We start from the raw sequence: 14,078 nt of genomic DNA, 5'->3' as shown, positions 1-14,078 counted from the left end.
TGGGGGACACCCAACACATGCCCCTGACTATAACACACTCCTCTGCAGCCATGAATCTGGGCACTGGCATTTTGTCTGAGACACGTGGACATGCAATCAAATCCACCAGACCTTAGCATTCAAATCTTAAGGGAGACAGACCCAGGGTCTGAGAGGAATTAGAGGAATTACCCAAATTGTCCCCCAGTGTAGGACAATAGGAAAATCACTGAGGCCTCTGCCTGAGAGGGGATCCAGCCCTCAAGTCACCCATGCTAGCACAATGCCAGGTACAGAACAGGTGTCCAACTTGAATATTCAAGAAACAGAGTGCAGAGATCCGCAAAGCCACCTTCCAACAGCCTAGCCCCAGTCCCAGCCATAGGCCTCGATTACTAATGAGCCAAACGCCTCACACCTCCCAGGGCCTGCCCTTGCTCACAGTGCAGGCTCTGGGAACCGAGCCTGGGTCCCCTGCCCACAGCATGGCTTCCTTCAGGCGCAGAGCTGCCCCTCCATCCCCACCCACATCTGCCCTTCTTTGCAGCCAGCTCAAATCCCAAATTACTCCTCTCTGGCAACAGCCTTTCCCTGACCCATTTCCCTGTGCTTCTGACTCCCAACTGGTTTTTCCTGCCTGCCGGCCCAGGCTTGAGCCACCTGTCTCTGAGGGTCCTCTCTACTGCAGTCGGGACACTGGCCTCCACCAACCCTCTGGAGGTTTCCCGGAGTGGGGTCTGGGGGGCCAGCTCCTCTCTAGCTGCTCGACTGCCCCAGGGTGGTCAAGCTGCCTGGCTATCAGGTGAGAAGAAGGCCGCCCAGGGCAGAGGCCTCTAGCCAGCTGCCCAGCAGCCTGCCGCATCCAATCCTCCCACTCTGGGACTCCATCACAAAAGGACTCCATGGAGCAGGAGGGAAATAAGGACCTCATAGAAGTGAGGGAATGAAAGCACCAGATGGGGGTTTGGCTGCTGGTCAGGAGACACCTGGGGAAAGGGGCAAAAGAAAGGACAGAAAAGCCGCTGCCCAGGCCTTGGTTCTAGTACTGACTTGTTCTGTGCTACCGGGCATCCCTTCTCAGGCATCTGTTTCTTCCAGAGCGACATGAGGGGCTCAGAGCTGTTCCAGAGCAGCACTGTCTAATAGACCTTCCCCCAGTAGACCTTCCTCCCATAGACTTTCCTCCCATAGACCTTCCTCTAATAGACCTTCCTCCCATAGACCTTCCTCTAATAGACCTTCCTCCCATAAACCTTCCTCCAATAGACCTTCCACCAATTGACCTTCCAGCAGTGATAAAATCTTCAATGGCTGCACTACCCAATGTGATACCCAGCCACTCGGCAGGTATGGCTACTGAGCACTGGAAATGTGCCCTGTCTGATTTGGGAATTGAATTTCCTTATTCTGATTACTTTAACTGTAAACTTAAGTAGCCACCCATGGCTAGTGGCTACTGTATGGGAGACTGCCGCTCTAGAGCCTCAGTCTCCCCAACTATAAAATGGGGCTAATAATAGAATCCAGCCTTCTGGGGTCATTATGAGATGACACATATAAAGACTGGTTTTTAGCACATGATAAAATCAATATTAAGAATTCTTATCCTTTATGGGGTCCTGGGTCCCATGGAGCATTGGATAAAACCACGGACCAGATCATACATGTGTGCATGCCACGTACAACTTTGCATCCAATATCAAGATGCTCTGCAGCTCCCAAGGCAGGTCAGGCACACCTTTAGAAAATGAAAGTTTCTTCCAGCTGCAGAAATCTCCAAGACTCTGAGCACACAATGCCGACGTTTCTGTCCCTCCCCTCCCTGCCAGGCCCAGGCATCTCAGAGAACCCTTCCCAACACTCAGAGCCAAGCACAGAGGCAGGGCTTGGAAAAATCCTCGATCATGAAGGGCAGGCCCAGGGCAAGGGCGACAGAATGGATTCTGTGAGCTCATCCCAGCAGCCGTCACCAGAGTTCCCAGAGAGGCTGGTGGCGTCAGGAGGGGGTGACTGGGTGGGAGGCGGCTGTGGTGGCTGCCGTGGCCACAAGGGGTGTGGGGTGGAGAGGGAGGCTGGATGGAACGCGCTATAATAGCGGCTTTGTGCTCTGCTTCCCAGCTCCCTGGGAACGCCAGGAAGATTATGAAACCCGGTGTCTTTGGAAATGCCAGGATATTAGCTGGAAAAAGAATAATACGAAAATAAAATAATGCTCGGGATGGAGACAGCAGACGATTAGCAGACGGAGCCAGGGCCTCCCGCTCTGTGGAAGGAGCCAGGCTTGGCCCCTGCAGAAGGTTTCAGGGAAAGGCTGCCTGTGCTAATGAGCAGACAAGGCCTGCCTTCCAACAAGACGTCTTCCAGAGGGGAGCTGAAAGGCAAGGCCCAGCCCACTGGTGGATGTGTGGGTCAGGGAAGGGGTGGCAGGAGGCAAGGGGCGCCGCAGGCCTGGTCCAGAACTGTCAGATTACCAACAACGCTACCTGGCTTCTACCCACAGCCCTTCTCCAGCCCCTGCAAGGCCTGCCTCCCAACATCCTCCTTCAAGAAGCCTCCCCTCACTAGATTCTGCAACTCTGGACTGTCTCTTATTTTACCTCCAAAACTTCAAAGACATAGATTCCAGGGGTTTATTTGCACTTACATGTGAACATCTCTCTTCTTGATCAGACAGGAGATCCCCAAGAACCAGGCCTCCAGCATCAGATCAGGGGATCATTAGAAAAAAAGACCACGTTTCTCCCACCAAGCCACAGGGAGAACATGTCATCTTGCCCTGCCTCCCTCCCCAGGACCCTGGCCATACACCTCTCAGCAGGAATGCACACACTCTACCTCTCTCAGAAGAGCACCCAAGTGGGGGACCAATGGGAGCCCCATCTTGATGAGGCACTTTGTACTTCACATCTGTGCTACTCCGAGATGGCCCCTGGACCAGCGGCATCAGTGTCACATGGAGGCTTCTTAGACACGGAGACTCTTGGGCCCTACCAGACCCTGAATCAGGAGTCTGCATTTTAACACTATCCCCAGATGGCACCTACTTTCACTAAGTCTGAGAAGCGCTTCGCTACACACATCATCATTAATCCTTATAATGGTCCTGAGATGCGGTTACTTGCCCAAATGGGGTAACAGAACCACTAATGGTGTGAGTGACCTGTCCACAGCTAGGAGGCAGGGAAAGCAGAATTCAAGCCACAGAGGCCTCACCCATCCCAGCAATGAATCACCAGGCATCAGGGACCCATGGGCAGAGACCAGCTCTCAGGATAGAAGCTGGGTCCTAGCACCCAGGAAACCCAACCACCTTCCCCCCAGGATGCAGAGGGGACCTTAGCCCTAGTGCTGTGCGGGGGCATCAGGACATCCTGGGACAAAGACAGCAGCAGCTCAGCAGTGGGAGCCCAAACCATCTCCAGTCCTGTCAGGAAGATGGAAAGGTGACCGTGGAGGGGGAGTGTGAGTGTGAGAGAGACAGTATGTGTGAGTGTGCATGCTATTGTGTATGTATTCATGTGAGAGTGTGTAAGGAAGCGTGTACATGTCAGAGTGTGTGTGTGTGCTGGCATGTATGAGTGTGGAGGGAGAATGTGTTGGTGAGTGTGAGGGTGTGTGTGTGATTGCATATGTTAGTGTGTTTGTGAGTGTGTGGGGGGTATGAGAGTAGGTATATGTGTGCATGTGTATGTGTTGGTATGTATGACAGTATGTAGAGTGTGTTGATGTGTGTAAGGGTGTGTGTGTGATTGCATAGGTGTTAGTGTGTGTCTGTGTAGGAGTGTGTATGTGAGTGGGTATGCATGTGTTGTGTGTGTGTGGTATATATGAGACTATGTAGAGAGAGTGTGTTGGTGTGTGTGAGGGTGTGTGTGTGATTACATAGGTGTTAGTGTGAGTGTGTGGGGGTATGTATGAGTATGTAGTGTGTTAGTATGTGTGAGGGTGTGTGTGAGACTGTGATTGTGTATGTGTTAGTGTGTGTTAGAGTGTGTGTTGGTGTGTAAGAGAACATGTGTGTGTGTTGTCACTCAGGTATAGAGTCTTCCAGACAGTTAAGTGGGCCTGCCCAAATGCCAGACACACCTAAAGCTTTGAAAACTCTCTGGTCCTCCAGCTGCAGGTGTGTGGGATCCAGCCTCTGAACCCACCATCTCCCTCTGGTTCTCTCTGCCAGCCAAGCTGTCCTAGGACTCAGGGCCTTGCTGCATTGGTCTCATTCGAATATCACAGGAAGTCACATGTGAATGACAATCTGTCACCCTCCCATGGCTGAGTCACACCTGGTTTCACCAATTCCTCAGGACACTTTCTTCCACATGAAGAATACACAGATTGGTCTCTCTGCTTCTGGAAAGTGCCCCCCTCATTCTCCCAGGCACTGAGCCATGAAAGCTTGGCAGTGGGTCCCCCAGCCTTGTCACCTTCTTCCTCCAGGCCCAGCCAGCCTCAGTGCCCATCCACGCTTTGTCCACATGTCTCCAGTCACCTCTTCCCCACCCCTGGCCCCCTCAGACCCCTACTCCAGCCTTCCCACCCTGGGCCGCCTGGCAGGCAGCCACCAGCTCTGTCTCCCTCACACAGCACTTCACCGTGTGTGTCAGCCTTGCCAGGGCCAACCGTGAACTCATCACAGCCTGCCCCACCCTGCCCTGCAGCCTGGCAACCACAGGGCCTCTCCATCCACCTCCAGCCGTTCCCTCTCCAAACCCTGCAGTTCCATCTCCCTCCACCTCAACCCCACAGCCTCACCCCAGGTGGTCGCCTCTCCTGGGTCTCTACCCAAGGCTCCTCAAGCTTCCTGATGGGAGGGTCCACCTCCCAAGCATCCTCCATGGCTACTTGACTGATGGTCCCAAAGCCCAGCTCTGACCAGAACACTCCTCTTGTCAACAGCTCACACTGGCTCCCTACTGCTCTGGTCACCATCCGGACCATCTGGAGCTCTTTGCCCAACACTGCTTTGGCTTTTGTGTTTTGGTTTTTGTTTTTCTTTTCAGAAGCTCCTCTCCCCAGTCTGGTGGTGCTGTCAATCACAGAGAAGGGGTGTGGCCCATACCCACCAATCAGAACATTCCATCCCTCACCCAGGTGCAGGGGCTGGCTAGGCACCACTGGGCAGAGCTGGGCAGTCATGCCCACGACTTCACTGAGAAAGCAGCACTCTGAGGTCTCAAGCTGCCAGGAAAACAGAGTGTGGCACCATGGGCTGGGCTACTTTATCTAGCAGGACTTTGCTGGCTGGAGGGATGATGTCGGCCTTTCATCACCAATACTTTCTTTGCTACCACACAGTGAGAGCCTATGTGAGACAACGCCAAGACAGAGGGGCAAGTCCTGGGACACTGTGAACCTGTTTCCTGCCAGACCTAAGGGCTGGTTCACCTCTTGGGTTCTTCCCAACTCTGTGGGCCTGCAAACCCTTTTTCCCCCTTAGCCCCTTTGGGTGGAGCTCTGGCTGATGGAAACGGATCCTGATTGCACAGGGTGCCTTACTGGCCTTCTCAGACCTGGCCCTGACTCTGAGGCCTGCCAAGGTCTTTACACCCCACCCCTCAGCTGGAGCCACAGGACCATCACCAGCCCCTGCCCAGTGCCCAGGCCAGTCCCTTTCTGACTCAAAGCAGAGGGGCTGCAGAACACCAGCCCCACCCCAGGAGGCTCCCTGACTGTGGCTGCTCTTACCTGGGCAGCAGTTCCATCCTATCCTCTCCTGCCCTGGCTGGAGGACCAGTCCACAGCCCAGAGAGCCCAGAGCTCCGCCACCTCCCTCAACCTCCACTTGACCTGGCTGAGGGACAAGGGAGGGGCTCTCTCCAAAGTCTGTGGCAGGCTCCTCTGATGTCCTCAGGCCCCCCAGAGAGCTTCCTCTCCTATACTGATACCGCTGGGCCTTGCCCACCATTGAGGCCTGAGACTGACAGAGCTTCCCCACCCCCGCCCATTCACTCTCAAGGCCACTGCTGGCTTCTCCTCCCTCCCAGTGCCCAGCCCGGCAGATCCTGAGCCTCCCTGCAGCCCTCCTCCAGCTGTCAAAGCCGGGCTGTCCTACAGATAGGTGACCCCAACCACACACACACAGCTGGCTTCACATGGACACCCTCACATCCCATGGGACCCACTCCCTAGGGCCCCAGCCCAAACGCCCAGGGAGGTGCCAGTCCTGGCTGGATTTCCTTCTCAGAGCAGCAGAGCAGGGACAGGCTGCGTGCCAGTACCAAGCGCTCACTCAGACTGTCCCAGAGGCACCTGCTCCTCTCTTTTGAGGAGCCCATCACCCAGGCCCTGGAGAACCCTGAGCCTTCCCCAGTTCCAATGACTATAGAAAGTGCATCCTGGGGCAGGAAAGCCATCCTGGGGCTCAGCTTCTAAGGCACACCTCTCCCCCAAAATTGCTGGGAATACCCATGAGATGGTCTCTGCCTCAGGAGAAGGCACATGCAACCAAGGACACTCTGGGGCCACAAGACCTCTCTCCTTCCTCCCATGGGCCTCCCCTACATCTTCATGCCAGCCAGCCAGGCACAGGTCAGCAAGACGGCCAAGGCCATCTCCCCCTCTGCTTTCATCTTGACTACTCAAAGTAGAAGCAGCAGGTGTTCCAGTGCCAAGGAAGGAACTTGTTCCAGTGCTTTTTTATTTTAGGACACCCAGACTGGGGCCACCTTCCCCACATGCCACCCCACAGGTACTGAAGCCAGGATGACCAGCCAGTGATCCATCCAAACGTCCTAACCTGGGATCCCTGCACCTCTTCCACATCAGCCTGAACAGCCCTGCAAAACCAAGACGCACCCCACCCGACCCAGGACAAGGGCAGCACCACATACCAGGGCCCCCTCAAGGGCAAACACAGCTGCAGGCCCCGTCTTCTCCAGTGGCTCCATGCGGCGGCGCCAGCGGCGGCGGCGGAAGGCATCTGTCTTCCGGTACTCAAGGTGGAACTTCCAGCCAAAAAGAGAGGCATACTCCCAGCCCTCGCCCTCCGCCTCCGCCTGCCTGTGCTACACAAGAGAAGGGGCAGACTCAGGCTGGTGGGAAGCCTGGGGGAGTCCTCAGCTCAGCTCCACCTTTGCCTTCCTGTCCTCCATGACAGCTCCCCACCAGCTCCCACACCAGCACCCTCCAGATGGGAAAACCTAGGAGGGCCACCTGGAGGAGAGGGGCTTTCTGCAGTCACAGGAACCCCAGGTCAGAAAATCAGAAGGGGAAGCCAGACATGGTGGCTCATGCCTGTAATTCCAGCTACCAGGGAGGCTGAGGCAGAAGAATTGCTTGAACCTGGGAGGCAGAGGTTGCAGTGAGCCGAGATCGCACCACTGCACTCAAGCCCAGGTGACAGAACGAGACTCTGTCTTAAAAAAAAAAAAAAAAAAATCAGTAGGGAAGAGGAGGCTCTGTGGGCTGCAGGGAGAAGAAAAGAGCCAGAAAGAAAAGGTAGGCTAACAAAGTGACGGAAACACTGGGATTTTGACTTGTTTGTTTGAATTCTGGGTGGATTTCATGAATCCAAAGTTTTCCTGTCATTTCCTTTCTCTTTTTCACATCCTGTAGCAGGTCGGCAGTTCAGAGGTAAAGGGAAGATCCTGTTCCCCAACCACACCTGATTTCTTCCCAGGAGGCTAGACCCAGCTCAGCTGTGGAGGGACCCCCTGTACCTCATCTATGGGGTCCTTTCCTGGGCCTGGAAAGAGTCCTGGGAGCCCCCTTGCCATTCAGCTACTGGGAGAGAGTGACCTGGCACTGTCGTGAGACACCACCTCAGGTCAGGGCCAGGAACACAGTGACAAGGCCAGTCCTGGAAGCCAGTTGTCCTGGTTTACAGCACCAAGAACAGCTGGTCATCCAAAAGCCTTGCCCCTCCCTGCACCCAGCAACAGCCCTCTCTAGTTTCTCTGCCCCCAAGGAGAAAGGAAAGAACCTGGATCATGTCACATGCTACGCCTGGACTAAGGGAGATCTGGTTCTTGAGTCAAAAGTCAAATGTGTGTTTAGGAAGGAAGATCATAGACCAAGAAGGTCCAGGGAGGCAGGCACTGAGACTGTGCAGTGTGCAGGCCCCTGTGTGACACCGCAGCAAGTGCATGTGCTCACATGGGCCCACCCATGTGCACAATGGGCCTGACAGTGTCCCATGGCATCTGTGCTCGAACTGCATGAATGCCAGCGGGGCCCACCCCAGCCCCTTCACCAGCCAGTGCACTCGCATGGTGCGCCTACCCCCAGCTGCCATTAGCATCAATGGCTCCCAGCTCCAAGTGGCCACCTGCTCCAGGGAACTCCCATGGCTGAAGGGAACCATCTCATTGAAGAGATAGGTATGTGCCCCAGCTCACCCCGGGAAGCCCCAAACCTGGACAGACAGCTGAGAGGATACAAAGCCCAGTCCCACCTCCAGGTGAGGATTCTGTGGTGTTCTGAGCTGTGCGCCTCCCCAGGCCACAGCTCAGGCCCCAGCTGACCTGCCTGAAATTATATCCTTGCTCCTCACACCCCCGAAGGCACTGCCCTAATAATGTGCAGCCAAATCCACATCTGAGCCTCTGCCTCCAGGAAATCCAGCCTAAGACACAGGCTGTGGGTGACTTTCCATCTTCCAGGTCAGTGTGTGAACTCTGCATGTGACCCCCTCACGTGATCATGATTTGTGTGTGTGCTGGGTGTGATCTGTGGGTGTGCTGGGTGTGATCCTTGTGTGTGCTGGATGTGATCTGTGGGTTGCTGGGTGTGATCTGTGGATGTGCTGGGTGTAATCTGGGTGTGCTAGGTGTGATCTGTATGCATGCTGGGTGTGACCTGTGTGAGTGCTGGGTGTGATCTGTGTGTGTGCTGGGTGTGATGTGTGGGTGTGCTGTCGTGTGTGCTGAGTGTGATCTCTGTGTACTGGGTGTGATCTGCGTGTGTGCTGGGTGTGATCTGTGAGCACCTCCAGTGAATCCCAGGCATCCGTGCATGCTGTGTGCACACATGCATGTGTCTGTGTGCATTCAGGTCTGCACCTGTGCCTGCTGGCCACCTGTGACCAGGGGCCTCACTCCTACCACCACCTGCTGGCTCACCCTCTTCAGTGCTTCCATCTGGCTGAGATCCCTCCTGCGAAGGCGCACCCAGCGCCGCCTTCGGTGTGTGTAGTACATCTTCTCAGCGGGGACCCAGTGCTTCGGCTTCCGGTCTGGGGGGATGGTGATGCTATACTCCCAGCCTAGGGGAGAGGGAATCTGTCACTCATTGCTTAGCAATTCCCCATCTCTCCTTGGACCATCTCTGAATTTGGGGCATGGTCACAGACTCTTGAGGGGCCACTGACTCTTGGTCCTAAGTTGCCTAATTTGTAGCTTGGAGTGGGGTGCCTTCAGGGAGTGTCCCTGGATGAAAGGATGAAATAGCCCAGTTAAGGGCCCTGACATTCAGCTGTCCCCACCAGGATGGCTTGAGAGCTCGCCAGGGATGGGGCTCCCCCGGCTCCATGTGGGGCCCACCTTGCTCATCGACAGCCCGGTTGAGGTCTGTGGACCATTCCTCATCTTCCCACTTCCATCCCAGTGGGCATTCAATGTCATCCTTGGGAAGCACTTTCTCCCCATTCTAAGAACAAAACCAGACAGGCAGGCAGAGAAGAGACAGGCAGATGTGAGCAGGCAGGCAGAAAAGATGCAACTTGATGACATACATTCCTCAAAGTCCGGGATACAATGGCAGAGCCCAGAGTCAGTGTCCTGCCCCCACCGCACCCCACACTCCCTCTGGAAACCAAAGCATGAAGGCTCTGGAGGTAGGAGGTAGCAAGGAGGAACATGCCCCAGCCATCCCTGAGCTGCAGGTACCTCTGGAGACCAAACGTCTAGACCCCACCTGACGCTGGCCCTGAGCGCCCGCTTTACCACGTCGGTGTAGTTGTCACTCATGTAGATCCACTGGCCTCCAGGAAGCCGGGTCTGGTTCTCAAACACCTCCTCCACAAAGCTCAGGTGACCAGCATCTGTGTCATGGAGCAGTCTGCAGGAGAGGGCCGGTCAGAGTCTCTGCTAGAGAGGCCCCCCTCCATCTACCACCTCCAGGAGAGCACCCCTGCCTGTGTCAGCCTCACCCCAACCAACAGTGAGAGACTTGAGGGTGGGTGGGGAGGGGAGGGTGCCAGAGACCAGGGCAGAGAGTGAAAAGGAGATCATCAAGGACAAAAGAGCACATCACCCAAGGTAAACAGAAAAGGAGGCCAACTGAAGACTCCAAAAGGCGAATGGGCAGTCAAGGCTCAATAGACAGTTGTAAAAATATAAAGTGTTGGCCGGGTGTGGTGGCTCATGCCTATAAGCCCAGCACTTTGGGAGACCGAGGCAGGCAGATCAAGAGGTCAGGAGTTCAAGACTAGCCTGGCCAACATGGTAAAACCCCATCTCTACTAAAAACACGAAACTTCACTGGGCGTGGTGGTGCTAGCCTAGAATTGTAGATACTCAGAGGCCAAGGCAGGAGAATCACTTGAACCCAGGAGGTAGAGGTTGAGGTGAGCCAAGATCGCACCACTGCACTCCAGCCTGGGCAAAGAGCAAGACTCCACACCCTCAAAAACTATATATATAAAGTGTTTTCAAGCTGTACTGGTAAGATTTGAGTGCCTGCCTGTACAACGAGTTATACTTAAACACCACAGTACTAAATGCCAAACAGGAAAAGAAGAGGGGAGAGAGGCGAAGACATCAATACACATGGAGAAGGACCACATGGATCTGAGAGGCACTGAGAGAGAAAGGACCACTCAGGGGAATGTGTGAGCAGCCCAGACACGAGCAGGGTTCATGTGCAGAGGAGGTGATGGGCTTGTTCTGGGTGTCTTGGAGGATGGGGCCACACACAGTGGATGCCACACAGCATGGAGGTTTAAGAATAAAGGCCTGGGTAGGCGTGGTAACTCAAGCCTGTAATCCCAACACTTTGAGAGGTTTAGGAGGGAGGATCACTTGAGCCCAGGAGTTCAAGACCAGCCTGAGCAACATAGTGAGACCCTGTCTCTACAAAAAATTTAAAAATTAGCCAGGCATGATGACGTGTGCCTGTGGTCCCAGCTACTCAGAAAGCAGGAGCAGGAGGATCACCTGAGGCCAGGAGGTTGAGGCTGCAATAAGCTGTGATCGTGCCACAGCACTACAGCCTGGGCAACAGAGTCAGACTCTGTCTCAAAAAACATTTTTATAGTGAAAAGAATAAAGGACTGCCCGACTGTCCAAGCCCTCCAGCAAGGATGGCTGCCTGTCAAGCCTAAGTCCTGGGAGAGCTCAGTGGCAGTTCCTATGAGCCGTGCAGCAGCAAGCAGAGGGATCAGCAGAGCCGCGGCCTGCCTCTGAAAAGGGGGCAGTCCCTAGTGGGCAGCCTGGCCTGCTCCTCCCCAACCCTCCCTGCCCATGACTCACGTCTTCTCCGGACACACGAACCAATCTCCAGCCCAGGTCCAGCCAGCTGAGGGGCGGAAGCTGTCCTTGGGTAGCTTGATCTTGCCCGTGACATCAGAAAACTTGGGGTAGGTGAGGCCCGTTGTGCCCCAGTTGCCGACCAGGGCCAACTTGGTCTGGTTCTCATACTGGAGGGCCAGGAAGAATGAGATGTGAGCAGGGGGGCCAAGGCAGCTCCAGGGAGTAGGAGGCAGAGGTGGGGGCTGGCAGGCACTCACGGTTTCAGCAAAGACAGACAGCTTCCCCTCAGCAAACTGGTTGAACTCCTTCTCATCCACAGAGAGCCCAAACCACAGCTTGACCCGTATCTGCACTGGCATCCGAGCCCCAGGCACCTTCTCCATCGGATACTGGGTACCAGAGAAAGACAGAAAGCCACAGTCCCCTTCAGGATCCGGATGTCCCCAAGAGAGGCTGGGGAGGCAGAGTCCTCCAGGCTTGGGTAGACCAGCCTGACACCCCCCTTGGGAGTGTCCCCTGTGGGAGCCTTACCAGAATTGCATGGAAGGGGAGTGTAGCATCAAGATACGCTCAGCCCACCACCCACCCTGCGCCAAGTTTCCTTCCCATCAAAGGCAAAGGCTACATCATTGCCTCCTAGGAGGACTCTGCTCTGCAGAGAGGGGCCATGTGTAGCTGAGGACCTCCTCTCTCCTTCTCCCACCACATCCTCACTTCCATTTTCTTCTGGAACAGCGCTTGCCAATGGAACTTCCTGCTATGATAAAAATGGTTTATATCTTTGCCATCCAATATGGTAGTCACTAGCCCCATGCAGCTACTGAGCACTTGAAATGTGGCCAGTATGACCGGGGAGATAAATTTTTCATTTCATTAACTTTTAATTCATGTAAATTTAAATAGCCAGCTGTGGCTACCATATTGGACAGCACAGTTCTAAAACTTGTCTCTAAAGGAGGTACGATGATACAGATCTGGAAGAAGAAGAAATTAAAGCTTCATGTGTAGTACTTCGTTTTTTTTGGTTAGTGTAACATCTAATATCCCTACCCTTTCAAGTGATTATCAGCATGTCAACCACTATTCACTGGTCTTCAACTGCTTTTCATCCTGAAACTTTCAGAAGCTCTGCCAAATGGAATAACCACAGCGACCCAACATGGAGCAAAAATTATTCTCCACAATTACTTCACCATTTGATTGAAACCAAAGGTCAGACACGGCCTGAGAAGCAGAAGCTCCTGCTCTTCAAATTCACACTGTCCCCTAGAGGAGGCAACACATTCAGTACCGAGGCCCGGCGTCATCAGCTCAGAGCAGTATGTCCTTCGGGGCGGGAGCCAAGGGAGAAAAGTTTGGATGGGTTCAGAAGAGGAAAGGGAGGCTGAGGTAAGGGGACCCGAGCAGGTCAGGGAGGCTGGGATCCCTGGAAGGAGAGCCCACAGCAGGTAGGAGGCTCAGGAAGGGGCAGAGGACATGCCAAGGCAGAGGCCACCTCATCCTTCCCTCCCGCACACGCAGCCCCCCTTCTTTTGGTTCATCTTCAGCAAAGCCTGGAGGAGCCCCTGAGTCCACGTGTCCAGCCCCGGGAAACCTCTCCGAGGCTGTTCGCTCCGGCGTCCTCTCCCCCGGGTGGTTAACTGCCTTTCCCCTCCAAACCACTAGCCCCAGGGAGATGGGAGGAATGCCTGACCCCCACTTCCCCCATCCACCCCCGACTCTCTCCCCTGTCCTCCCCCAGACAGGGCCAGCCTGCCGGACCCAAAATAGCAACAGCAAATAAAGAAATGTCTAGTTTGGGGCTCCTCTCTCTCTGCTGGTGCTCATTTTTTCCAACTTTGGTTTAAGTTAAGAAACACCAATGTTTTCTTGGTCTCTGCTCACTGCCAACATTTTTGTAGAGCTTGCTCAGGAGCTACTGGCGGGGCTCATAGACTCAGTGGGGAAGACTTCGAGAAACAATTCTATATCTTCTTTTTTTCTGCTTGAAATCAGGGAAAATTTTTCAGTTTGCATTTCCCTGAGGCTACATGGCCAAGAGGTCAGAACCTGGAGCTCATCCCCTCCCAGTGAGTCCACCAAGCACACTTCGGCAGAACCCCCACCTCAGCCCCCACCACCCCTCTCACAGACAGCCTTCCCCAGTCAGCCTCACTCAGATGGGGCCACTCCTTGACTTCCTTTCCTTTCTGCCTACCAGGCGAAGAACTGGCTTAGGAGGTAGATTCTGGGAAGTTAGGCTCTGACAAGCACAGGAGGTTAGGATCTAACAGGGAACGTGCCCCAGGTGGTACATGAGCAGGTGGTGCCCAACACACACACACACACACACACACATACACACACACACACATACACACACACACACACATACACACACACATACACACACACACACATACACACACACATACACACACACACATACACACACACACATACACACACACACATACACACACACACACACACATACACACACACACATACACACACACACACACACATACACACACACACACACACACACACACACACCCTGTGTGCAGACATCTACCATCCCTGGCCATGAGTTGGCCTCCAGCCATGACATGCATAGAGCAGGGGAGCTCCCCAAAAGGAAAAGGGGAGAGGTTGAGAGAGAAACTGACATCCATTGATCACTTAGTTCCAGCAAGACCCACCACCTGT

The 14,078-nt window shown here is 54.4% G+C and overlaps 1 protein-coding gene across 50 annotated transcripts in view; it reads right to left on the bottom strand.

Moving 5' to 3' along the window:
• Positions 1 to 14,078, bottom strand: part of DYSF (dysferlin) — a 236,648-nt gene that overhangs the window by 106,705 nt on the left and 115,865 nt on the right. For all 50 annotated transcript variants that reach the window (XR_013526458.1, XR_013526459.1, XR_013526461.1 and 47 more), the window contains 6 exons: positions 11,645 to 11,776; positions 11,388 to 11,554; positions 9,861 to 9,975; positions 9,459 to 9,564; positions 9,039 to 9,181; positions 6,810 to 6,983 (listed from right to left, as the gene is read on the bottom strand). Coding sequence is in view for 44 of the 50 variants with exons in the window: in XM_035272224.2 (XP_035128115.1) it covers positions 6,810 to 6,983; positions 9,039 to 9,181; positions 9,459 to 9,564; positions 9,861 to 9,975; positions 11,388 to 11,554; positions 11,645 to 11,776 (837 nt within the window). In the remaining 6 variants the exon portion in view is untranslated. The remainder of the gene's footprint in view (positions 1 to 6,809; positions 6,984 to 9,038; positions 9,182 to 9,458; positions 9,565 to 9,860; positions 9,976 to 11,387; positions 11,555 to 11,644; positions 11,777 to 14,078) is intronic.

The sequence above is a fragment of the Callithrix jacchus genome, chromosome 14 (assembly GCF_049354715.1).
Source record: "Callithrix jacchus isolate 240 chromosome 14, calJac240_pri, whole genome shotgun sequence".
Classification (NCBI taxonomy): Eukaryota; Metazoa; Chordata; class Mammalia; order Primates; family Cebidae; genus Callithrix; species Callithrix jacchus.
This window is presented reverse-complemented; position numbering and strand designations above follow the sequence as displayed.